The 27,326-nt window shown below is 38.7% G+C and overlaps 1 protein-coding gene across 4 annotated transcripts in view; it reads left to right on the top strand.

Annotated features, from left to right (window-relative positions):
- The window catches only part of bcorl1 (BCL6 corepressor-like 1), a 212,139-nt gene that overhangs the window by 165,707 nt on the left and 19,106 nt on the right, over positions 1-27,326 (top strand). For all 4 annotated transcript variants that reach the window (XM_059977160.1, XM_059977163.1, XM_059977161.1 and 1 more), the window contains 4 exons: positions 1,308-1,583; positions 8,594-8,760; positions 13,344-13,489; positions 22,197-22,274. In XM_059977160.1, coding sequence (XP_059833143.1) covers positions 1,308-1,583; positions 8,594-8,760; positions 13,344-13,489; positions 22,197-22,274 — 667 coding nt within the window. The remainder of the gene's footprint in view (positions 1-1,307; positions 1,584-8,593; positions 8,761-13,343; positions 13,490-22,196; positions 22,275-27,326) is intronic.

A 27,326-nucleotide genomic window follows, 5' to 3' on the forward strand; every position in this document is an offset into this window, starting at 1 on the left:
AGCCTTAATTAAAATAAACATATGTTTAAAATGAGATGTGAAGAAGGTACACCAAAAGTTTGTTCAAAATTATAAGGTTAGAAATCCATTGAACGCTGCCAAGGCAGTGGTGGGCTGAAGAAAATTGGAAGTATGCAAACGGTCAAAGCCAAAGGAATTAAGAATTCATGTATCTTGCAGGACCAATAATGTTAGTGATGATGAAGAATAAGGTCACAATGTAACTCAGGAATAGGGATGATTATTTTATATTGGAGACATTGTGAGACATGGTGTGCTCTGCCTCAGGAGGGCAGAATGATGTACTGGGATACAGCACCAGAATTGTAAATAGCAAGTTGGGGAGGGTTGAAGGGCAGTAAATAGAGCATTGGAATAGTTTGCTTGGGAGTAGTTATAAAAAAAATCATAGATTTTAAGGTGGTATTCAAACGTTAAGACTTATTTTATACTCTTCCTTTAAGTTCATAGCTGGGGGTGGGGGGTGGGGTAGTGGAAATACGCTCAAACAAGCAACTAAGTGCTCCCAATGGCATGGGTTTCAAATAGCCTCTGACATCCAAATCCAGCCCTTGGCCTTCACATATGGCTTAGCTAATAAGCCCAGCAGAACCATTGTTTCTACTTACAGGAGAAGGGTCAAAATTGGGCTATTGGCGCCTTAAACCAGTCACTTCAGGTTGATGGGGCTTGTCAGCCATGGGTGGCAACTCATCTAGGAAAAGGAAAACTCTGATCTTAAAACTCTACTGTGTTACGGCAATACCCATTTATGGGGAAGGCTTCGGGAGTAAACTCCGAGGAAAAATCTGTTGTGGGGATCCCTATGGCAGTCCTACATTGAGTTCAACACTGGCAACTCCTGTGACCCTGCTGGGGCCAAATTGTATCAGTCTCTGCTATTTCTGCTGTTCCTTTGGATTCATCAGCTGTGTGGGGGGGGGGGGCCTGCAATATGGGCAACAGCTTACTCTTCATATCATACTGCACTGGCTTGCATGTTGGCTTATGTATCACATAGGCAGTTGAGACGCGGCGTCCATGTTCGACTCCAACCAATGGAGGGCCTTGATGTAGTACGCAGTATATAATCCTAATCATGTTTCCTTTATTGTAAAAGAGATATAGCTTATTTTAAATAAATCAAGGTAAAATCAATAATGTGTGGTAATAGACCCAGTACTATCTGCATCATTTCAAAGTTCGAAAAGGCAGTGACAAAGAGCACATTGAGTTAACTGGTAAGGTTATATGATACAATTTTTTTGGTCCATTAATTGATTTATTAAACATTTGTTTTGTACTAGGTTAAAGTAAGGCAAAAACGTTCCCTGAAGCGCTTAGCATTAATGCTGGATTCTGATTGGAGCCCATCACCAAAGAAGAAACCTGATTATTCAGTCTGCTGGAAAAAGAGGACATCCTCAGTTACTCCTGTTAAACATGCAACAGGGTCACGGTCACCATCTGCTCAAGCAGAGACATCCACAGGACAGCAGTCTCAATCTGAAACAAGAAAATTAATTGTAAATAAGAATGCTGGTGAAACCTTGCTGCAGAAGGCAGCACGATTAGGCTATGAGGTAAAGTCTTTAATAATATAATTTAATTAGTGATGAGTTTAGTTTTGTTAATGGCACTTATTTTACATTCTTCCTTGCCCACGTTGACTTACATACCTCTGTAATCAACAGATTGAAAAATGCATTGAGCATGCTCTAAATCCAGTTAATTTGATTCCCTAAATCCAGATGAGTTCTAATATCTAGATTAATGAGATAATCAAATTTGATTACAAAGCAGAAACAAACCAACCATTTCACCACATGAATTTTACTGACTCATTCTTATTATGCAGAGTGATTGGAATAACTTTTTATATCTTTGTAATAGTCTGTAGTACACTTCTGACAGGATCCATTTGAATTAATGGGGGTTTCCATTCGTTTCTTTGCTGACTTCATATTGATTTCCTGTGTGTTGCACTTTTGCAGACAGGAAGCATTGACATAGATTGCAGCATCTGTGTACTGTATGCTGCAGTCTGTGGCCCTGATGTTCCCTCTAGCAGCCTGATGACAGCACAGGATCTGATCAGACTGCACCATACCAAGGAAAGGAGATAGAGGCCTGTTCCCAAACTGTGGCACTTAAAATTTTTCCTAGCCTACTTTACCCCCTACCTTGATTTCCTTCTTTCACTTCATTTTTATCCCTTGCTCATCCACCTCCACTGTGTAGTTAATTCAAATTATTGCTGACTGGCTAAAGAATATTTGCAGTTTTTCTTGACTGTTCCTATAATATTACCATTGAAAATAATTTAGATATTAATAGTGATCATCTGATTAAATTGAAATTCTTTTTCACAAAATTCTCTCCTGACCAAGCTTTAACTGTTGTAGTACACATGAACAGCCACAAGGGATCACTGTTGCATTTATAAAAATTGTACCAACAGTAGGTTGCAGGATGCAGCAATTTCAGATGAAAGCAGACAGTAGATTCTAAATGCAACACATTTTAAAATTTAACTTACATATTGGGTGTTTCAAAACTCAGTGAGAAGTTCATTCACAATTACAGTAGTCTATTGGTTCAATTCCCACCGCTGTCTTTAAGGAGTTTGTACGTTCTTCCTGTGACCATGTGAGTTTCCTCCGGTGCTCCAGTTTTCTCTTACAGTCCAAAGATGTTTAGTTAGGTTAATTGGCCTTTGTAAATTATCCTGTGATTAGACTAGGATTAAATTGGGGGATTGCTGGGTAATGTGCCTCAAAGGGCCTATACTGCGCTGTATCAAAATAAATAAATAAACAGCGAGAAACATGACTTATCAGTTGCCAACAGCATAGTTTCTGTAATATTGGAAGCATTTTATCTCTGAGAGCTGATGCTGCTGCCACTTTTAACACGGGAGTTATCCTATCTAGAGTTAATCATGTGCCATTGTTCAATTCAGTACTATGCAATTGGAAACGTAGTTATCATTTGGTGAATTCATCTACAACGCACAAGTCAATGCATAAGAAACTCAACACAGTACAAGATAAAGGAATCAGTTTGTTTGATGTATCATCCACTATCCTAAATATTTGTTCTGTTTACCGTTTTTGCACTGTACCATCTACACAATACTCTCTAGATACTTGATGTGGCTCGACACCTGCAACCTCTACCAAGAACAGTGGTCATGTGGATATACTGTCACTTTGTGGCTTCTGTCCAATTATTTTTTAAATTTCAAAATTGGACTTTATTGGTGTTATAAATATACAAAGGAAGAATAGTGCCAACAACTTTTGCATTCATGGTCAATACATTCTGTGCTGTGAATTCTGAAGAAAAACACAGTAAACATAGCATCATTGTCTCATTCATTGTTCAAGGTGTTCTCCATCCAACTCTGACCCTCCTTGTACGATAGAGAAAGGAACCTATACTGTGGTCCTTCTCCGTAGAGCCTTAGCATTGGCTTCACAGAGTTTCATTACATCCCTTAACACGTACTCTTGTAGCCTGGATTGTGGCAGTCAGCAGCATTCTGTTACTGATGCCTTGCTATGCTGCATGACCAACCAGTTTTGGAGACCTTCACCAGCATACTTGATGTCTGTCTCGGTGTGTGTCTCCATAGGAACAGAATTATTTCATACAACCCATTGAATTTGCGCTGTCATTCAATGATGGCTGATTCATTTTCCCTCTCAATCCCATTAAGCATTCCTGCTGTAATAATTGACACCCTTACTAATCAAGAACCTATCAACCTTTGCTTTAAAAATACCCAGTGATTTGGTCTCCACAGATTCACCACCCTCTGGCTAAAGAAATTCCCCTTCTTCTCTGTTCTATTGGGATGTCTCTTTTCTGAGACTGGGCTGTGCCCTCTGGTCTTAGACTTTTCATTGAGATTCCCCCCCTCATTCTTCTAAGCTCCAGTGAGTACCAGTCCGCAGCCATTTAACACTTCTCATACATTAACCCTATCATTCTGGGGATCATTGTCATGAACCACCTCTGGATCTTCTCCATGCCAGTACATCTTTCAAAAGGGGCCCAAAACTGCTCACAATACTTCTCAAATGCCAAAATGAGGCCACTCATGTTGCAGCAGCAACACCTTATATTCCATCTCAATGCCCTCCAACCTGATGGCATGAAAATTGATTTCTCTAGCTTCAGATAATTTCTTCCCCCTCCCTTTCTTTCTTTATTCATTCTTCGTTCTCCCCCCACCCACTATTCCTTATTTTCTCAGCGGCCTGTCAACCTTCTTCTAGTGCTTCTCCTCCTCCCTTTTCTCCTATGGTCCATAAGATCTCCAATTCCCTAATAGCAATTAGCTCTTGGATCCCTGATTCCTTCCTCTTCTGCTCAACCAAATTTACATTCTTCTTCCTATATGTCGATTTGTTACCACCTTTAATTTGGCCAACATGCGTGAACTTAAATATGACGTTGGAGCTACTCTTAGCCTCACAGTCATAAGTATAAAGTGAGTGGAGCAAGGGACTAAGCACACAGCTTTGTGGCATACCTGTGCAGTTGATGATCATGGAGGAGACATTTTTGCTAATCATTACTGACTGGGGTCTGCAAGTGAGGAAATTGAGGATCCAATGTATAAGGAAGTATCAAGATCTAGGTCTTGGTGCTTCGTATTTAGTTTTAAGGGGATGATGGTGTTGAATGCTGAGTTGCAATCAGTGAAGAATATATTAATGCATGCACCTTCACTGTCCAGATGTTCCAGAGCTGAGTGGAGAGATGATGAAATAGTATCTGCTGTTGACCTGTTGTGACAGCAGGCAAATTGGAGTGCATTGAAGGCATTCCATAGGCAAGAGTTATATGCGTCATGCTCAAACAGGAACTTCTTAATCAAGAAGTCCATGGTGAAGGGGTTCTCGTCTCTGACATCCTTCATTGTCACCTGACAGTGTTTCAGTCTCCTGTCCTCCTCCGAGGCACTCATCACTGCAGCCATCCTTGCTGGTTATTGCAGGTTAATTGATGGAAAGAGGTAATATCTGTAAAACGCTGGAGGAACTAAGGAGATTAGGCAGGATCTATGGAAATGAACCAACAATTGACATTTTGAGCTGAGACCCTTTATCACGACTGTGAAGGAAGAGGGAAGACACCAGAATAAAAAGATGAGGGAGAGGAAGGAGGCTAGCTGGAAAGTGATAGGTGAGGCTGAGTGGATGGGAAATGAAAAGGGCTGGAGGGGAATTAGTTGGTTCTTTTGTTGAGACAGAAGTGGAGAGCTTTGAGGCTTTCTTGATTGGGGATAGAAGTATATTGGGACTGACCATCCCTGGTGAAGGTGAGACAGTCAGGGCCAGGGAATTGAAAGTTACTGAGATCAGGGGCATGAGAAGTGTTGCAGATATCGGTGGAAGGGACTGAACTATGGGGTATGAGGATGTGGGTTCAGTGAGGCTGGAACGGGCAGAGATTTTAGGCCTACTTGGAAAGTCTGGTTTATGGATTTGGGTAGGAGGTAGATTGGTTTCCCAATCAGCATAAGGATCCACACCTACATCAGCAGGTTAAGCTCTCATTAGGCAACCGCTTGATTATGAAGAATCATCATTGTTTTCCTTTAACGTCACTGTTCAAGTTCACCCACAAATTTGCTTTGTTTGGTCAACCTTGATAGGTGTCTTGGGATCTTGGCCCTGTGACCACTGCCAGTTACGTACTTTGAATTTGATGGGAACAAAACCTACCCCCAGGAGAAAGTGTTTCACCTCCCCAAGATGGTTGGGAACTTTTCAGTGCACCATTTCTCAATCACAAGCAAAAGAAATGGTCCTCAAAAATACAGGTGCAGTTCAGTCTGCACTCCATCCTGATTTGGAAATATTGTGCTGTTCTCTCCTTATCACTGGACATGAATTCTGGAACATTACTACATGGGATTGTGAAAGTGCCTTCACTAGAAATTCTGCAGTTGTTGATTCGTCACTACCTTCTGACAGACAGAAGGTTTTAGGCAATAGTTAGCAATGCTCACTTTCCTGAAATTGAATAATTTTAAACTATGTGACATTGGTGATTTCTGGGTCATTTTGCATGGATCCAAAGTATCACTGGGCATCTCCTAACTTGACCTGCACCTGTGCAACTAAGCAATCAAGCCAGAATGGGATTGTATTGTATTGTTCTCCATGAAATGCTCTTTGAAGCATGGCCAGGAAAATGAAACCACATTATGCTAAGAGAGATACTCATCTACTCTGGCAGGTGGTCTTTAATAATTCTGAAGCAGGCAACATAACTATAACGAATGACTGCTTCTGCATGAGTCTTCTGTGCTGTCAGGGGCCATGTGTAATTAAAAGTTTGGATGTTCCCATCCATGCAGGAGCTGCAAATCTTTGATGCCATTGTAAAACCCAGCAAGGAAATCAGGGAATTGATGGAATTTACAATAAATTAATGACTTTAGTTTCCAAGTGACTTTTCAATTAAATTGAGTTTTAAAAAGTGAACAAAAGTATATTCCATTTATATTGCAACTTTCTCTACCTTAGATTCCACTGGAGTGGATTAGAGCCAATGAAATGCTATTTAAGCATGACAATATGGAAGGAAACCATAGCTTGCGATACATGGACAGAAAGCCCCTGTTTAGTACAATCAATAAAAGGATAAAAAAATGTTAAGATCAGAAAGTTTGAATAAGTCAGACCTTGTAACTTGGTAGGCATAAAACCACTTCGGTAGTATCTTTGCCAATATGTAAACCCAGACCAGGAAAATGATATAATAATGTATTGTTTTCACTTGTGATTCTGCAGACTTGACACAATGTTAATTGAAGTTCATTCTGAATTTGCAGAATTACATGTCTACAGGTGAACTTAATACATGAAATCTTCATTCTTGATCTGTCATTTTTAACACATAATCTGAACTAAAATGTACAGTGCACAGTTTATTAAATTAAACTCGCTTTTAGTAATGTAGAATTTTACTGTAAATTTCTATTTTCACACATCCAAATGAAGCATATTGTTTTCTTTATGAAATTATCATCTTGGCCTTGTAGATTTCCTCTCAACTGCATGTATTAAAATATTAGGTATTCTCTGGTAGAGTAAATTGCTGCAACTAATTGGAAAGAGGTGAATAGGGTAATTGTTACTCCAAAAGTTATCTAGAGAATACTTCCAATTAAGCAACTTTTCCATTTAAAATAAATTTCTGAAATTAACTTCCTCTGGGTAGTTTGCTCAAGAATAAGATACTCATTTATGAGATAGAAGGTAAAAGAAAATTTTATTAATTAATTAGAATTGTGAAATTGGTTAAGAATGTGGGATTAGGCATTACAAATAGACTCAAAGATACTTAAGTGTTAGGGAGAAAAAGGTAATTGAAGGATATACCAAGAAGGAGGTGGGCGGATTTTAAAATGACAAACTTAAGAACTTTTTGAAACGGGTGATTGTTATTATAGTGATTCTGGTTATTTAAATAACTGGGAAACATTGTGTAAAGTTTAATAAATTTTTCTGAAAAATAGCTTTTATCTGTTGACCGCTCCCTGTTGCTGAGTGGAGGATAAGAGTTTGGGGAACTAAGCTGTTGCTTACTTATTAGTAAATTTTATTAGTCAATAAGATTTACTGCAAAACTAAATTATTTATTAAAATAAAAATGCCAGAACTTCTAGGTTATCCATGGAATGCAGCTGATTTAGGCACCAGAGGGAGTAGTGGCAGCCTTATCATCCTAGGGTGCATGGAAAGTAAACCATTCAGATATGACATTAAACCATTTTAGTGCAAAATGTGTTGGTGCAATGAGAAAATTAACATTGGTCATAATAAAAGGCCCAAAAACATAATTTACATTTATCCTTTCAGTTGATTAAAACTTCGCAGATGAAATAGGGTCAGTGAAATACATTACTATTTTATTTACAAAGCAAGATTCCTTGAAAACTCTTTCCTCTCACCTTGAATTGGTTTTTGCCTACCATAGGAATCAGGCATCTTATAAACCTACATCATGCCACCTTTCAGCTTCCTTCGCTTTGAAAACAGACCCAGCTCATCTAATCTCTCTATAATTCAAGCTTTACAATTCGGGCAACATTCTTGTGAATCATGACTATACCCTCTAGCTTAATCACATCCTTTCTATTCATGTGGTGGCTAGGTCTGCTCATAATGCCCCATGTGCAGCCTAACCAATATTATTTACACAATATTACAACTATTATGCTCAAGACGTCAGCTAATTAAGGCAAGCATGTCTATGTCTTTCTCATCATCCTGTCTACCTAAATTGCCACTTACACAGAATTATATATTTGTTACTCCAAGGTCTCTCTGTTCACAACATTCCCCAGGGTCCTCCCATTGATATGTATAATCTATGACTGAGACATAATTATTACTTTATAATTAAGAAAATATTGCTTAAAACCAGCTAGGATTTCTGTAATAACCATAATAAACATAATTGAATATCTTTTTTAAAAAAATGGAAGTTGTAAGTTAATATGATACAAATGTAAAGATGTAAATTTTGTTCTGCTGTTTCATTCAGATGTTGTTTTCCCTTTGTATAGGATGTGGTTATCTACTGTTTGGAAAATGAAGTGTGTGATATCAATCACCGGGATAATGCAGGCTATACAGCACTGCACGAAGCCTCCGCACGTGGCTGGCTTGACATTGTCACACGGCTTCTGGAGCATGGAGCAGATGTAAACTGCAGTGCCCAGGATGGTACCAGGTAAGAATGGCATATGTACTTTACAGTTGTGAATCTTTGTTGATTGAGGGTGTAAGTTGGAAAATGAAACAGTTTTCAATATTGATATCAAGCAGTCACAGCTTATATATAGCTTATTAAATCAGTGAATAAACCTGTCTTTGTTCTTCAATAAATCCATTTATTACACATAGCAGGTCATTTCTACAACTGCCTCCCTTGTCTTGTATTTAGGGCAGTGCATCTGCTATGTGGCATCGAATCCCATAAAAAGGGTAATGTAACACCTTTATAATCTCAACTAACAACTTGTCTTTCATGTGCACTTCAAATGAGTGATCAGAAAGGCTTACAGTAAATGCAGATTTATTATTTCACTTTAGCAATGTCCTTGATAGCTGTTGTTAATTGTTCTACCTTCTCAGTTAATTCCAAATCCTTTAAAATTTTTATTATCTTTCTTCTCTTCAAAATAAAATTATTGACCTTTCTATCTTGCAATTACTGCTGCATCTCCATCTTCTTTCCTCTCTAATATTTTGTTTTAAATTTGTCACCATCTTATCACGAACCCTTTGGTTGAATCCCTCCAGACAAGTTTTTACCCTTGCCACTGTACCAAATGTACTATAATCAAAATAAGTTATTATATGCAATTGTGACAAAGGTAATAACTTCATAAACATCTTTTCTTGCCTTTTTAGACTTTACAGCCTTTGAATTGGTAATTACCATTCTCCTCCAATTCTTGTCATATAACCGGATGACATTTTGTTAATCTGGTTTCATTCTTTCTTGTGCATTTGTAGTCTTGGTCTTGCCAGTAACGGCTTTCCTTCACAGCTTTTCTTCCCACACCTGTATTGTTCCTCTTGGTGTCCTTGTATAATGTATCCATGGCCCCATTCTGTTTCTCATCTATATGAGAAACTTCAATTCTCCATAAGCTCATGTGCTGCTGATATCCTTGTCTATGCCATTGTAACTTCCAGAGTTAACTATTCCATTGCACTTTGGTAGTAGAAATAAATGTGTGGTCTATTTTCTAAACAGGGAGGAAAACCAGGAATTTGAGATGCAGGGGGACTTAGGAGTGCTTGTGTAGAACACTCTGAAGGTTAACTTGCAAGTTGAGTCAGTGGTGAGGAAGGCAAATGACATGTTACCATTTATTTCAAGAGGTCTAGAATACAAGAGCAAGGATGTAATGCTGAGACTTTATAAGGCACTGGTGAGGCCTCACCTTGAGTATTGTGAACAGTTTTGGGCCCCTCATCTTAGAAAAGATGTGTTGGCATTGGAGATACTCCAAAGGAGGTTCACAAGGATTATTCCAGGAATGAATGGGTTATCATACAAGGAAAGTGTGATGGCTCTGGATCTGTACTCGCTGTAATTCTGAAGGCTGAGGGGGATCTCATTGAAACCTTTTGAATGTTGAAAGACCTGGACAGTAGATGTGGAAAGGATGTTACCCATTGTGGGAGAGTCTAGGGTAAGAGGGCACAACCAGAAGACAGAGGGGTGCCCTTTCAAAACAGATGTGGAGAAATTTCTGGTGAGTTTGTGGAATTTGTTATCACATGCAGCTGTGGAGGCCAGGTCATTGGGTGTATTTAAGGCAGAGATTGATAGGTTCTTGATTGGACATGGCATCAAAGGTCGGAAACTGGGGTTGAGGAGGAGAGAAAAAAAAAGGATCAGCCATGATTGAATGTTTGGAGCAGACTCAATGGGCCAGATGGCCTAGTTGTGCTCCTATGTCTTACGGTCTTATGCATTCCTAGCTGTCCTCCCTCATTCTAACATATAAACTTGGGTTCATTGAAAAAAAAAGTTGCTTACATTTTAACTCATATGGAGATTTGTATAGCCATCAACCCTGTTCTTGCTGAGTGACATTGACTCCCAGTTAAACAAAGTATGCTTAACATTCTGGCTTTAATGTTTATTTAGTGCTTTTTACCCCTCCATTTCTCTGCAATCCCCTTCAGCCCAGTATCCCTCTCAGTTCTGGCCCTTTCATCATACAACGCCTTAAGACTGATATTTGTCCCACAGAGTACGTCTATTAAACTATGTTAGTATTTATCCCAGCAAACTAATATTAACTTAAGCATATGAAAAATGGGGGAAGAGTGTGATACTATTTGAGGTCACACTCATACTGAATCTGCAGCTTCAGATGCTATGAATATGCATCCACTTTCAAACTGTGGGCTTCATTTACATCAACTCAAGAAATCAAGGACAGAAAGTGGGTAAATTTGCAGGTTGTACCTGACCAATAGAAAGGCTTCATATGGCCCATCCCCAGTAGAGTTTTGACAGCCAATTAAGCCATGCAACTGTAAATAAAACATATTCAATATTAGAAAATACTATTAAACCACTAAATATTTTTCATTAAATTCAATTAAATTAAAAATATGTAAATAATTTGAAACTGTCCCAGATTTTATATGCTACCAGAGGCAGATTTCTGAATGGTAAGATCACATAGGAAGTTTGAAACTTCCTTGTTTGTCTGAATTGCACTTGAAATGTTTCAGATTGTCATTTGGGCCTTCTTCATAAAATAATTTATGTACCACTAAATTAAGTTATTAATTTTCTTAATAAAAGAGAATTGGGGTATTTAAAAAAAGTTTTAAATTATTTTCAGTTTTTATTCAAGAATTAAAAATCAAAACAAAACAAGACGTTTTGTATTTTTCATTCACTATGATCATATTAATTACTTGGAGTAAAGCCAGTCTGAACCTACAGTAAGTGATGAAAGCAAGTTGGTTTAAACTGGATCTTGGTTTGAGCCGAGACGGTACTGATATGATGATAATCTCTTCACTCCAAGAATTTTTCATTTATGTAGTTTCAATAAGGTTAGCTCACTTCCTAGTAAATGCATAGTTAAACAAAGAAAGCTTCCATTTATTTTGAAACTTAACTATGTGTTTAGGTCTGTGGATTTAGTTAGGAAGGCCAGCACTTACTGTCCATATCTAGTTGCTCTTGACAGAAGTGGTTGTAAGCTATCATTTTTAATTGCTACTTTCCTTCTAATGAAGGTATTCCCACAGTGTTCTTGGTTTAAAAGTCCTAGGATATAGATCCAGTGACAATGAAGGATCTGTAATATATTTCTAATTATGATGGTTTCTAATTAAGACTTGGAGAGAAACATGCAGGTGATGTTACTTACAGATGCTAGCTGCTCTACTCTTTCATGGTGGTAGACATTGCAGGTTTGGGATTTGGTATTGGGATAGCTTAGACAGTTGACCACATTTTACGGGAGATACAGGCTACAGCTATTGTACACAGGTAATGTAGAGAATGTATGATTAGGGTAGTGGATAAGATGCTAAACAAGTAGCCACTGTCCAGGATGGTATTGAGCTTGGAACTACATTCATCCAGTCAAAGGAGTATATTCCATCGCATTCCTGACTTGTTATCTGCAGAACGAGAAGAGCTTTCAAATGTCAGGTGCAAAATATCCAAGGTTGTGTGGTTTTGTTCAGTGGTGACTCCCGAGATATTGATGGTTGGGGATTTGGCAATCGTGGTGACATAGGGTATGAAGGGTTGCTAGTTGGTCTGTCTTGTTGGAAATATTCATTACATGGCATTTCTTTGGTGTGAATAATACTACTTACTAGCCAATCATATGGGTATTCAAATTTGCTGCAGAGTTGAATATTGAGTGAGCATCAACAAGGATCTCCATTTCTGATTTTGTGATGGGAAGCAGATCAGTTGTAGACATTTGGGCTTAAGACAATACTCTTAAGAAACTTCCGCAGTGATGTCCTCGGGCTGGATGTTTATTCACAGTTGTCTTCCTTTGTATGAGGTGTCACTCTTAATCACTAGAGGTTTTTTTTTGCCCTGTGTTGTGCATTGTTTTCTGTTATCTTGAACTCCTGATGGTCCCACTCAAGCCAAATGCTTTCTCAGGACATAATTCACTTCATAAACACAAAGTATACTGCACAGACTGTGGTCAAATCAAGACGTACAAACAAGCTGGATGAACTCAGCAGGTCAGGCAGCATCCATTGAAATGAGCAGTCAATGTTTCGGGCCAAGACGTTGACTGCTCATTTCAACGGATGCTGCCCGACCTACTGAGTTCATCCAGCTTGTTTGTATGTCATAATTCACTTCATGTCTGGAATTCAGTTCCCTGGTCCATGTTTGGACCAAGGCTTTGATGAGTTCTGAGTTAAACTGATCCTGTTGAAATCTAAACTGGGCATTGGTGAGCAGATTATTGTTAATCAACAATTGGTAGCATCGAAGATGCTGCCTTTCCACATTTTGCTGATTATTAGGAGTAGACTGATTATGCAGTAATTAGCCAAATTGGATGTGTTCATTTCAGTATTAATAGAATATTACTGATGGAGTAAGTTTTCTCCAAATAACATTTGATATAAATAAAATATGATATAAAATTTTTTAATGTGTTACTGCTAAAGTTATTCTTCAGTTGTTGTGATATTTATAAGTATGATTTTTAACTAGCTGTTAATATAGCTGGAGTGGCCGGTTAAGTATGGTTTCAAATTTAATTTTTTGCATTTTTGTTACTTCTTTAGACCTATTCATGATGCTGTTGTGAATGACAACTTGGATGTTGTCCATGTTCTTCTGTCATATGGTGCAGATCCTACCCTCGCTACCTATTCCGGTCAGACAGTTCTGAAGATGACTCATAGTGAGCCCATGGAACATTTTCTTATAGGTATGTATGTAAACTACATATTCAATATTTATATTTATAATCTTTCACTTTACCCAGAGACATAAAATGTATGTTTTCTATATCTGATCATAACTTACAATTAAAATAACAAATTATAATTAATTCTTATTAATGTATTATTATTTAAGGTGGTACTTTAAATGCAAAAATTGGATTGCACACATAAACAATTAATTATATCACATCCAACACCTCAGCCAATATCTAGTTTGGCAATTCATATTACTCCTCAGTACTAAACACAAATCCTCATTATCCATAGGGATAAAAATTTATTGTAGATAACAAGGGGTGGGAACCAGAAGAAACTTTGCTCTGTACCCAGCATACCAAGTCAGCACACGTATGCCCTGTAATGGTATAAAAGCAATAACACACTTAGAAAAATACATGGAAGTGTTCAGGTACCTAAAAGGAAATGATCTTGATTAACAAACTCTTTCAGTTGATTGTGTTAATCTTTACAATCAGTGGTTGGTTTTGAACTCACAAGGTTCTCTTTTTGAATAATGCACAATAGGTAGTCCTTTGACAGAATACTTTTGCAGGCAGCTAATTATTTCTCATGTTTGCGTGCATGGATTCATGACTTCATGAGTATGTGAATCGGAGGACAGCAAATTAGTGGACAGTGTGGACCGAGTAACACACACAAAATGCTGGTGAAACGCAGCAGGCCAGGCAGCACCTATAGGGAGAAGCACTGTTGACGTTTTGTGTCGAGACCCTTCATCAGGACTAACTGAAAGGAAAGATAGTAAGAGATTTGAAAGAGACCGAGTGTATTGTTCAAGGTGTTGTCTGTCAGTAAAGACATTGAACTGTGACCTTGTCTCCTTGTTGAAATGTGTGGAAAATCTGCAAAACAACACCTGACTGCTGAAAGAGTTCTTAAATAAGACTGTCAAAATGAATTAACTGCCCACTTAGTGCTACAGTTTCCACAAAACATTTCAAAATTGCTTGATTAAGCATTTTATACTTGGAGAATAATGAAATTGAATGGTAATTCCTTACCTCTTTCTCTTTAGACTGTAAGACATAGGAGAATTGGGCCATTTAGTCATCCACTTCATCATGGCAGATTTATTATCCCTCCCTTCTTAAAGAGTTGAGTGACATTTGCAAATTTCCAGTTCTGTGAAACCATACGAGAATCTTGTGATTCTTGAAAGATCATTACTAATCCTTCCTCAATCTCTTCAGCTACCTCTTTAAGAACCCAGGAATGTAGTCTGCCTGGTCCAGGTGACTATCTAGCTTCAGACCTTTCAGCTTCCCAAGCATCTTCTCCTTTGTAATAGCAGCTGCACTCACTTCTATCCTTTGACACTCTCAAATTTCTGGCATACTGATAGTGTCTTCCACAGTAACAACTGGTGCAAAATATTTATTATGTTTGTCTCGCCATTTCTTAGTCCCCCATTACTACCTCCCCAGCGTTGTTTTCCAGTGGTCCAATATCCACTCTCACCTCTCTTTGCTCTTTGTATATTTGGAAAAAATATTTGGTATCCTCTTTGATATTTCTAGTTAGCTTAACTTTATATTTCATCTTTGTTTATGTTTTTTGGTGAATTTTAAAAGCTTGCTAATCCTCTAACTTAACATTTTTTTGCTATATTATATGCCTTCTCTTTTGCTTTTATGCAGTCTTTGACTTCCCTTGTCACCCATGGTTACTTCGTTAATCCCTTTTTCGTCTTTGAGATATATCTATTCTGCGCCTTTTAAATTGCCTTCAGAAACTCCAGCCATTTCTGTTCTGCTGTCATCCCTGCTAGTGTCATCCTCCAATCAACTTTGGCCAGCTCCTCTAGAATGCTTTTGTAATTCCCTTTACTCCACTGCAATACTGATACATCTAACTTCTTCCTCTCAACCTGCAGGATGAATCTATCATATTATGATCACTGTCTCCCATGGGTTCTTTTTCCCTTAAGCTCCTTAATCAAATCTGGTTTATTCACAACATCCAATCTAGAATTGCCTTTTCCCCGAATGGGCTCAAGCACAAGTTGCTCCAAAAAGTTATCTTGTAAGCATTCAACAAATTCCACTCTTGGGATTCAGCAACAGCCTGATGTTCTATCATAACATTACCTTTATTACACGCCTTTTTTATTTATGTTATTTTTTATGTTTTTATTTATATGTTATATGTTATATAATTTATATGTTCGGGGGCCTGTATATTACTCCCTTGCACTTTCTTAACTCTATCCAGAATGATTCTATGTCTTCTGATTCTATATCACCTCTTTCTAAGGATTTGATTTCATTTTTTTTACCTATAAAGCCACCCCACCCCGATTACCAACCTGTCTGTCCTTTAAATACAAGGTGAATCCTTGGAAGTTAAGCTCCCCCAACTATGATCTTCTTCAGCCAGGTCTTAGTGATGTGCACAATATCATACCTGCCAATCTCTAACTGTGCTACAAAGTCATCTACCCTTTTCTGTGTACTTTGTGCATTCCAAATAAAACACCTTCAGTCATGTATTTGTCATCCTTTTCGATTTTGGTCCATGTTACACTCTTAACTCATCCCTATCACAGCAATTTTGACCTATCAGAATCCCCACCACACACTGCATCAATTTGTATACAAACTGCACCATTCTTAGCCCTATCACTCCAGTTCCCATCCCCTGCCAACTTAATTTAAACCCTCCCCAACAACACTAGCGAACCTGCCCACAAGGATATTGGTCCCCTTCGGATTCAGGTGTAACTCAGTTATCTGCTGTAACAGTTGGCAATTAAAATTAGTTAAAATTCCACTTAAATTTGCAATAACATTTTTAGAAAGCATAAAGGCTGTAAAGGCAGCACCCCACTTTCATATTGGGGCATGCCTTGGTATTATTTCAATATCTGTGTACCAGACCTTTATGAATTCTGGGGGATGGGGGTTTGGGTGGGTGGACTAGTTCTACTATTTAAATAGTGGACTATTTATGATAAACTCTGTGAGACTGGTTCATTAGAACCAACAGAGTACAGTAGGAATATTATTTTTAAATCCTTTATTCTCACTGTAATCTTTGTAAGATGCTTTCGATGTACTTTAATTGAATGCAGTCAGCTGTATGTAAGAAAATAAGAAAGAAGTTCAAGCATGGTATGAGGTCCCTTGAGTCTACTCCCCCATTCAGTAAAATTATGGCTGAATTTCTATATCATGTTCATCATACTTTCTCGGTATTATTTAGTTTCCTAATGCCCAAGCTTCTGTCAATGTAAGTTTTGAATGTACAGAAAAGCCACAATTCCTTGGAATAGAGAATTCTAAAACTTCATAGTACACTGACAGAAGAGATTTTTCTTCAATTTTATCACTCAAGTCATTTAATTGCAGTGATGCCAGTACTTAAATAACAATGAAGCATGCTTGTACAGTATGTTTACTGAAGGTCAGTTTGTAGGTGAACTGTATTGATACTGGGCCTTGTACGTTGTTGCAATGTTATTGAAGTACTGTTCAGACTTGCTTTACAAACAACTGTGACAATCCAAGCTTTAATGTGCAATAACCCAATGGTTGCCCAGACTTGGAATAAAAATCATAGACTTAATGAAATTCACAACAAATCCATAAGGCATAGGAGAAGAATTAGGCCATCCTGCCCTTTGGGTCTGCTCCACTATTTGATCATAGCTGATCCCAGATTTCACTCAACTCCATTAACCCACCGCATTCTTCTAAATTCCAGTGATTACAGGCCCAAAGCTGCCAAATACTTCTCATATGTTAACCCCTTCATTCCCAGAATTATCCTTGTAAATCTCCTCTAGACTCTCTCCAATGATAACACATGCTTTGTGAGATAAGGAGCCCAAAACTGTTGACAATACTCCGAGTGTGGTCTGACTGGTGTGTTGTTAAGCGTCAGCATTATCTCCGTGCTTTTATATTTAGTTCCCCTTGAAATAAATGGCAACATTGCATTTGCCTTCTTTACCAAAGATTCAACCTGTAAATTAACCGTTTGAGAATCCCTCTGCATCTCTGATGTTTGAACCTTCTCCCTGTTTAGATAATAGTCTGCACTATTGTACCTTTTACCAAAATGCATTTTCATACATTTCTCAACATTGTATTCTGTCTGCCACTTTTTTGCCCATTCTTCCAATTTGTCTAAGTCCTGCTGCAATCATGTTGCTTCCTCAGCACTACCTATCCCTCCACCTATCTTCCTATCATCGGCAAACTTTGTCACAAAGCCATCAATTCCATTATTCAAATCACTGACCAACAGTATGAAAAGTTGCGGTCCCAATACTTACCCCTGAGGAACACCACTAACCATGCTGACTTTGACTTATTTATCATTAGTCCCCAAGTATCCCTCATCCTTAATAATAGATTCCAACTCTCCACTGAGGTTCAGCTAACTGGCCAGTAATTTCCTGGCTTTTACCTTCCTCCCTTCTTAAAGAGTGGAGTGACATTTGCCAGACCATGCCAGAATCAAGTGATTTTTGAAAAATCATGACCAATGCACTTGTTAACTCTTCAGCAACCTCTCTCAGGACTCTGGGATGTAGTCCATCTGGTCCAGGTGACTTATCCACCTTAAGATCTTTGAGTTTGCCCTGCACTTTTTCCTTTGTAATAGCAATGGCACTCACTCCTGCTGTGTGACACTCACATACCTCTGGCATACTGCTAGTAAGTATCTTCCACAGTAAAGAGAGATGCAAAGTACCCATTAAGTTCATCTGCCATTTCTTTGTCCTCATTACTACCTCACCAACATCATATTCAGTGGTCCAATATCAACTCTCACTTCTCTTTTACACTTTATATATCTGAAAAAATTTTAGTATTCTGCTTTGTATTGCTGGCTAGTTTGCCCTGATGTTTCATCTTTTCCCTTCTTATTGCTTTTATAGTTGACTTTTGTTGGAATTTAAAAGCTTCCCAATCAATTTTGCTACCTTATATGCCCTTTCCTTGGCTTTTATGCAGTCCTTAACTTTCCTTGTCAGCCACGATTGCCTTCCTTTGTGATTGATTTTATATATTGAAATTGAATTGTGTTCTGCTTTTGCGCATTTGTCTTTGTGTTATCCATATTTCAGGTGTTATTTTTTTCCTCAAGTTTAGGATTTGTCTGGCTGTAGAATAACAATAACATCAAGTGACATTTACACAAATCTTTATTGTAGTAATAACATTTCAACAGATTTCGAAGAGCATAAACTAACATTTGATATCAAACATATATAGGACAGATGATAAACTGGTTGACCAATTAAATTGATCTTAAGTTGCGTTTTGAAGAAGGAAGTAGAAGCAGAGAATTTTATTCAGGGAATTCCAAAGTAGAGTCATCGTACTGGAATATATCAGATGATTAGAGAGAAATAGAGATAAGAAATTTCATGGATTCAGAAAGCTTTGAAAACAAGGGTGAGAATTTAAAGATATTGAGAACGTGCAACACTATTTTTTGAGTAGAAATTCGAATGTGCAGCACCATCTTTTAAAAGCATGATGTAATCCAAAATAAAAACACAAAATGCTGTCAGGACTCAGCAGGCCAGACAGCATCTATGGGAGGAGGTAGTGACGATGTTTCAGGCTGAAACTCTTCATCAGGAGTGAAGTAACATGGGATGGTCGAGGGGGGATAAGAAGTGGGGGGAGGGATGAAGTAGAGAGCTGGGAAGTGATAGGCTGAAGGGAAATGGGCTAGGGGGAAGGTGGAGAATTATGGGAAATAAAAGAGTAAGAAAGGTAGGGCTGGGGGGAGATTATAGTGAGGGGGAAAAAAGAGAGAGAAAGAGAACCAGACTAAAATAATAGATAGGGATGGGGGTAAGGGAGTGCAGGGGTATCAACAGAGGTCTGGGAGTTGGATGTTCATGCCAGCAGGTAGGAGGCTATCTGTTATTTTAGTCTGGTCCATCCCTATCTATTATTTTAGTCTGGTCCATCCCTATCTATCATTTTAGTCTGGACCATCCCTATCTATTATTTTAGTTTGGTTCTCTTTTTCTCTCTTTCCCCCCTCACTATAATCTCCCCCCAGCCCTACCTTTCTTTCTCTTTTATTTCCCATAATTCTCCACCTTCCCCCTAGCCCATTTCCCTCCAGCCTATCACTTCCTAGCTCTCTACTTTATCCCTCCCCCCACTTCTTATCCCCCCTCGACCGTCCCATGTTACTTCACTCCTGATGAAGGGTTTCGGCGTGAAACGTCATCACTACCTCCTCCCACAGATGCTGTCTGGCCTGCTGAGTTCTGCCAACATTTTGTGTTTTTATTTATTTCCAGCATCTGCAGATTCACTTGTGTTGCCTATGTAATCCAAAATCATTTTTTGTCCTGGAGTAGATCATACTTCTAAAAATTTCTGGATTAAGATTTGTGGTAATTTGTGTGTGATTCATTTTACTGTGCTTTAATGGCATCATGGGTTATGTATTTATTTCTGCCCATATAACTCGCATGGAGCACTCTTAGCAGAACTATGAGAACTTAAGGGTTTTTGATTTACTCATGATTTAAAACTTTGTTACCTCTCTGGAGGTGAGGTAAGGGTGAAAGGCTTACAGGTTCATCCCAGACTGTTCCAGCAACAAATCTAAGTGCTGTTTCTTGTTGCTCACATCTGCAAGAGAAGCCACTAAGATTCTCTTTCTGTGTAAAGTAATGATTTAATCTGTATGATTTATGTCAAAAGAAGGAGGCATCTCAGATGCCACTATTTGCCACTACTGCTGGTTTCCTATGAGTTCAGCCCACAATTGATTCTGCTCCTGTGCCCATGATGGTTCTGATGAATAAGCCAGACATTTTCATCCAGAGAGTGTGCTTATTGAGCATATAGTTGGTATAGATCATGAAAGGAATCTCCTGCTAGTCAATGCCATGGTTTCTGGCTACACTAACAATATTGGTAATATCCAGGATCTTAAAATCTAACCTGTGCTTTATGGATGCTTACATTAGTTTGTCATATTAATCAGTTGAGCATTTCTACAATGAAAGACAACAGTTTCAGGATGGTAATCCTGATCCTAAATTAACATTGAACCTGTAAACACTATCTCACTTTTTAAGTATGTATTAGTTCTGTTTTTGCATGATTTTTAATCTATTCAATATACATATACTGTAATTGATTGATTTATCTATTTTTCTTCTATATTACATATTACATTGAACTGCTGCTGCTAAGTCAACAAATTTCATGACACATGCTGGTGATAATAAACCTGATTCTGATTCTGAAAATGCCATTGGTCTCAGTGAGATTCTGTTGTCTGCACCAGTCCAGGGCCTTCCTGCTGTGCTGCATAACTTTACCAACTATAAAAAGTAGCAGTACTAATGGAAGGGGAGCACAAAAAACTGAAGCCTAAAACCACAAACATGAGAAAATCTGCAGATACTGGAGATCCAAATGCTGGAAGAACTCAGCAGGCCAGGCAGCTTTTATAGTTGACATTTGGTGGATTTAAAAAGCTTCCCAATATCTAACTTTCCACTCAATTTTGCTACCTTACATGCCCTTTCTTTGACTTTTATGCAGTCCTTAACTTCCCTTGACAGCCACAATTCCCTTCCTTTGTGATTCATTTTATATATTGAAATTGAATTGCGTAGTGTGCAAAAGTATCTTTGGAAAAGAGTAAACAGGATCCTGATAAAGGGACTCGGCCCAAAACATTAACTGTTTACTCTTTTCCATAGATGCAGCCTGTCTTGCTGAGTCCCTCTAGCATTTTGTGTATGTTGCACTGAAACTAAGGGTCATTAGACCCTGTGGAACAAAGTGAATTGGGAGGGCAATGAAGGCTCTCCTGAGTCCTGTTGAAGGGTCCCAGCCTGAAACATCGACTGCTTATTCCTTTCTATAGATAACGTCTGACTTGCTGAGTGCCTCCAGCATTTTGTTTGTGTTTCTTAGGGCATGAGCCAACTCACCATTAGTAATCTTGGGAAGCATTGTCCATACGGGCAATTTAACGGAAATCAACTTGAAATACTTCTGCTAAGTATTCTGTAAAATCATAGTCACCAGTGCACAGAATGTGGTTCTCACCAAACTCCAGTTGTTACTAATAAAAATTTATATTCTGTGTTAAGAGGAGAGCCTATAAGATGAATTACACCTTCCCATGTTCTGCTTTAAACAACTACCTGCATTAATTGTAATGAAGAAATCCCCAGTCAAATCACTTAGATAGCTTGCTGCAATATCTCTGTTTCCTTCCAGGAGGGTTGATAAATTGATGCCATCAAATGACAGTAATTGATTTATAGCTATGTGTAGGAGAATTTTCCCAATATCTTAGTAATCTTTTTATCCTCAAGAATACTGTTTATTTTCTTGGTACATCATTATTAGTGGGATTTTGTTGTAAGCATAATAATAGCTGCAGTTAAGTAATTAGTGTGACATTTTAAAAACAATTAAAGTAAAACACATAAAAAGACCACGGTATACTGCTGTGCAAATTTGATTTGCTACTGTTCATTTTTCTGCTGATTGAATTTCATTCTCATGGCAACGTCATTGCTTTGGAATCTTCTATTATAAATAGTAACATTCCTGATTATGTCAAAATATCAGGTTAAGATTTTGTAGCTTGCATATAAATATGACATAATCTGCTTCAAAAATTGCTGCTTTCCAATAAAATACTTTTACTGATTGTCTACAGAGTATTTTACTGACTTGAGGGGACGAAGTGAGGATGATCCAGCCCTTCATTGGGAATTTTATGGCAGTTCTGCATGTGGTGAGTATTAAAGTATTCTTACAGAGGAAAGAATAGTGAAGATACATTCTACCATTCAATTCACAGACCCTGCAGTAGGGTAGTCCAGGCTGAATGGGGGTGGTTGGGCTGTGGGGCAAGAAAGGTAGGCTAACACATGTGTGTGAAAAAAACTTAACTATAAATCAACTTTAAAAGAATGCTACCATACCCATACCTGAAAGTGCCTAAAAGTTGCTAATGAAGTATAATTTATGCTCTCCATCAGTGGACAAGTCAGTAACTTTTATTTGCAACACACCAATTACCCAGAAGTGTACAGTGCCGTAGAAAATCATGAGCTCATTGCCTTTCGGGAATGTGTTTAAAACTTTTTTAACAAACAAAATATTACCCCTTATGGTAGGAATGTAAATGTATATTTTATTTATCATTCTAATGTGTAATGTTTCATCCTTTTGGAAAACTTGTTATTAGAATCTAGCATTGTAGTATTTGAAGTACATTGTGGTATTCAAAGTTAACATAAGGTTATGTAGATGGTTATTTTATTCCTTAGTGAATTGGTTGTGATAACTAAAGTTAATTGTTAGTCTGAATTAATCCAGTGTATTTTTAGTTTTGCAGTTAAAATGGTATATTTATGCAATCTGATTTTTAACTATTTACATGGAGAACTCTTGGACTCAGAACCTTTGTTTTGTCAATTCCAATACTCATTCTATATTTAATGTGTCATATTTTACTATAATCCTCATTGGTAAAAAAACCAGTAATCATTTTTGAACCCATTTATTATCATATTCCATTCCATGTTTCCCTCAAAATTGTTTCTTTTGCTTCTATTGTAATGAAAGATTTGTTGGCATTAATATTTGTAATTTAGACTTTTTAAAAAATATTGTGTGATTGAAAATGATTTTATCCGAGAGTAATTCACAATTGATTGATTCGTCACTTGAGGATATCTGTGATTTCTGGACTACCATCTTTGTAAAATCCCACCCACTCTTCCCATTACCTCAACCATTTCTCCAGCCTTTCACACACAATCAATTAATCTTCCCTGATTTTATCTCCACTCTCCCATCTCACACAATGTAAATTTAAAGTACGTACAAAACATGACAACATAAAATATATTTTCTTAGATTAACATAAATTATACATAACCTACACGACAGAATAAAGAAAAGTAAGCATAACATTAATGTAAGTTGAGGGAAATACAGCCTAAAGTAGAATTAGGGTTCTTTAGGTAGTTCAAGGAGCTGGTGGCAGTAGGGAAGAAACTGTTATAGAACACTACAGCACAGTACAGCTCTCCATGTTGTGCTGACGCATATAATCTTTAAAAAAAAGTATTAAACTCACACTACCCCATAACCCTTTATTTTTCTTTCATCCATGAGCCTGTCCAAGAGGCACTTAAATACCTCTAAAGTTTTAGCCTCCACCACCATCCCTGGCAAGTCATTCCAGGCACTCACAACTCTCTGTGTAAAAAAACTTACCCCTGATGTCTCCCCTAAACTTCCCTCCCTTAATTTTGCACATATGCCCTCTGGTGTTTGCTATTGGTGCCCTGGGAAACAGTACTGACTATCCACCCTATCTATGCCTCTCATAATCTTGTAGACCTCCATCAAGTCCCCTCTCATTCTTCTGTGCTCCAAAGAGAAAAGTCCCAGCTCTGCTAACCTTGCTTCATATGACTTGTTCTCCAAACCAGGCAACATCCTGGTAAATCTCCTCTTTACCTTTTCCATAGCTTCCACATCCTTCCTATAATGAGGTGACCAGAATGGAACACAATACTCTTAAGTGCGGTCTCACCAGAGATTTGTAAAGTTGCAACATGACCTCTCTACTTTTGAACTCAATCCCCTGTTAATGAAGCCTACCATCCCATAGGCCTTTTTAACTACCCCATCAACCTGCGCAGCGACCTTGAGGGATGTATGGATTTGAACCCCAAGGTCCCTTTGTTCATCCACACTCTTAAGTAACTGACCATTAACCCTATACTCAGCCTTCTGATTTGTCCTTCCAAAATGCATCACCTCACACTTGTCCAGATTGAACTCCATCTGCCACTTTTCTGCCCAACTCTGCAGCCTGTCGATATCCTCTTGTAACCTTCAACCACCTATAGCTCCATCCCCAACTCCTCCAATCTTTGTGTCATCCGCAAACTTACTCACCCACACTTCCACCTCTACATCCAGGTCACTTATAAAAATCAAAAATAGCAGGGACAGATTCCTGCGGCACTCCACTAGTTACCAACCTCCAGGCAGAATACTTTCCTTCCACAACTACCCTCTGCTTTCTTCCTTTAAGCCAATTTTTTATCCAAACAGCCAAGTTCCACTTCTCCCATGCCTCATGACTTTCTGGATGAGTCTCTCATGAGGGACCTTGTCAAATGCTTTGCTAAAGTCCATGTAGACCACATCCACTGCCCTACCCTCATCAATTTCTTTTGTTACCTCTTCAAAAAACTCCATCAGGCTCGTGAGGCATGATCTTCCCTTCACAAAGCCATGTTGACTATCCATGAGTAGACTGTATTTCTCCAAATGCTTATAGATCCTATCTTTAAGAATCCTTTGCAGTAGTTTGCATACCACTGACGTAAGACTCACCAGTTTATAGTTCCCAGGTTTCTCCCTATTACCTTTTTTAAACAAAGGAACTACATTTGCCATTCTCCAGTCCTCCGGCACTTCCCTAGCAGCCAAAGAGGATTCAAAGATCATAGCTAATGCTCCTGCGATCTCTTCACAATTCCCACAACAACCTGGGGTGTATCATATCCGGCCCTGGGGATTTATCAATCTTAATGTTTTTAAAAAGATCCAGCGCTACTTCTTCCCTAATCTCCACATTATCCAGCACACAGGCCCGCTCAACTTCGACCTCATCCTGATCAAGATCCTTTTCACTTGTGAATACTCATGCAAAGTATTCATTTAGGGACCTCCCCAACCTCCTCCGCCTCCAGGCACATGTTGACCTCTTTATCCTTTAGTGGTCCCACCTTCGTTCTCATCATCCTCCTGTTCTTCACATACACATAGAACGCTTTGGGATTGTCTTTAATCCTACATGCCAAAGCCTTCTCATGCCCCCTTCGAGCTCTCCTAAGTCCTTTCTTTAGCTCCCTCCTGGCTACCCTATATTTCTCATAAGTCCCTTCTACTTCCAGATTCTTATATCTAACATATGCTTCCTTTTCCCTCTTGACGAGTTGCCTCACATGTTTTGTCAGCCAAGGTTCCCTTTTCCTACCATTTTTTCCTTGCCTCAGTGGGACAAACCTATCCTGAACCCAGCTCAAGAGGTCCCTGAACTTCTCCCACATTACTTCTGTGCTTCCCCCTTTGAACATCTGTTTCCAATTTACTCTCACTAGTTCCTACCTCATCCCTTCAAAGTTAGCCCTTCCCCAGTTAAGCACTTTACCATTTTGTCTGATATAATCTCTTTCCATAGCTATGCTGAAGCTAAGGGAGTTGTGGTCACTCTCACCAAAATGCTGCCCCACCAAGAGGTCTGTCACCTGACCAGGTTCATTACCCAGAACTAGATCCAGTATAGCCTCTCCTCTCGTCAGCCGGTCCACATACTGTGTCAGGAATCCTTCTTGAACACACCTGACAAATTCAGCCCCATCTATCCCCCTTGCACTCAGGAGGTGCCAATCAATACGAGGGAAGTTGAAATCACCCATAACTACTACCCTGTATTTCCTGCACCATTCTAAAATCTGCCTGCTCATCTGCTCCTCAGTTGTTGAACCTTGAGTTGTGTATCTTCATACTTGATGGTGGCAGTGAGAAGAGTGTATGGCCCAGGTGATGGAGATCCTTATTGGCCTTCCTGAGATATTGCCTCCTGTAGATCTGTACCTGTAACAGTCCTTTGCATTCCTGTGAATTAAAATTCCAGTACCAGGCCACTATAAATTATATTTTATTAATTTTGTAGTGGTAATATTTTGTTTAATGTGCTGTGTGTGATTATATATTTTGTGGGTGTATCGTGGTCTGGAGAAGCATTGCTTTATATGTACATATGTACAGTCAGATGACAAACTTGAACTTGTTATGCAGTCAAAATGCTTTTCATTGTACATCTGTTGAAGTTTATCAGAATCTTTAATGCCATGCCAAGTTTCTTTACATTTCTAATTGTCATGCCTTCTTCATGGTTGCATCCATGTGCTGGGCCCAGCATAGATTCTATGAAATGTTGGCAGCCAGGAACTTGGAGCTGCTCACCGTTTCCACCACATACCCTCCAATAAGGACTGGTGCGTGCTCACCTGACTTCCCCTTCCTGAAGTCCACAATCTACCTCAGTTCTGGTGATGTTGAGCGCAAGGTTGTTCTTACTACAACTCATGGCCAGCTGATCTTTCTTGCTCCTCCACATCTCATCGCCACTTGTGCTTCTGCCAACAACAGTGGTTTCATTGTCAAATTGGCAGATGACATTGGAGCTGTGTTTATCCATACAGTTGGAGGTATAGAGCAAGTGGAGCAGGGAGCTAAGCACACACCCTTGAGGTGCCCTTGTGTTCTTTAATGAAGATTGTTTTACCTAATGTCATTTTAGTATTATTTTAATATATTTCTGTATATATTTTTCTGTTAAATTGATAATTATTTGCCTGTCTACATTAGAATTAGCACTGATTAATGTCCCTTTCAACAACACTGTGTGGCGCGTGGCCAAGTGGTTAAGGCTAGTGATCTGAAGGTCGTGAGTTCGAGCCTCAGCTGAGGCAGCGTGTTGTGTCCTTGAGCAAGGCACTTAACCACTCATTGCTCCAGTCCACCCAGCTGAAAACGGGTACCGGCGAAATGCTGGGGGTTAACCTCATGTTGGACTGGCATCCTATCCGGGAAATGGGGGGGGCTGGGTGGGGGGAGTCTGGTACTCTCAGTAGAACTTGTCTTTGAGGATAACACATAAAGGCACAGTAAGGCCATAAAGTATTGCACTTAACCATAGTTATAACATCAGATATAATCAGATATGCATATAAGCTATTTTGATACTGTA

This window comes from Hypanus sabinus, chromosome 8, assembly GCF_030144855.1.
Source record: "Hypanus sabinus isolate sHypSab1 chromosome 8, sHypSab1.hap1, whole genome shotgun sequence".
NCBI lineage: Eukaryota > Metazoa > Chordata > Chondrichthyes > Myliobatiformes > Dasyatidae > Hypanus > Hypanus sabinus.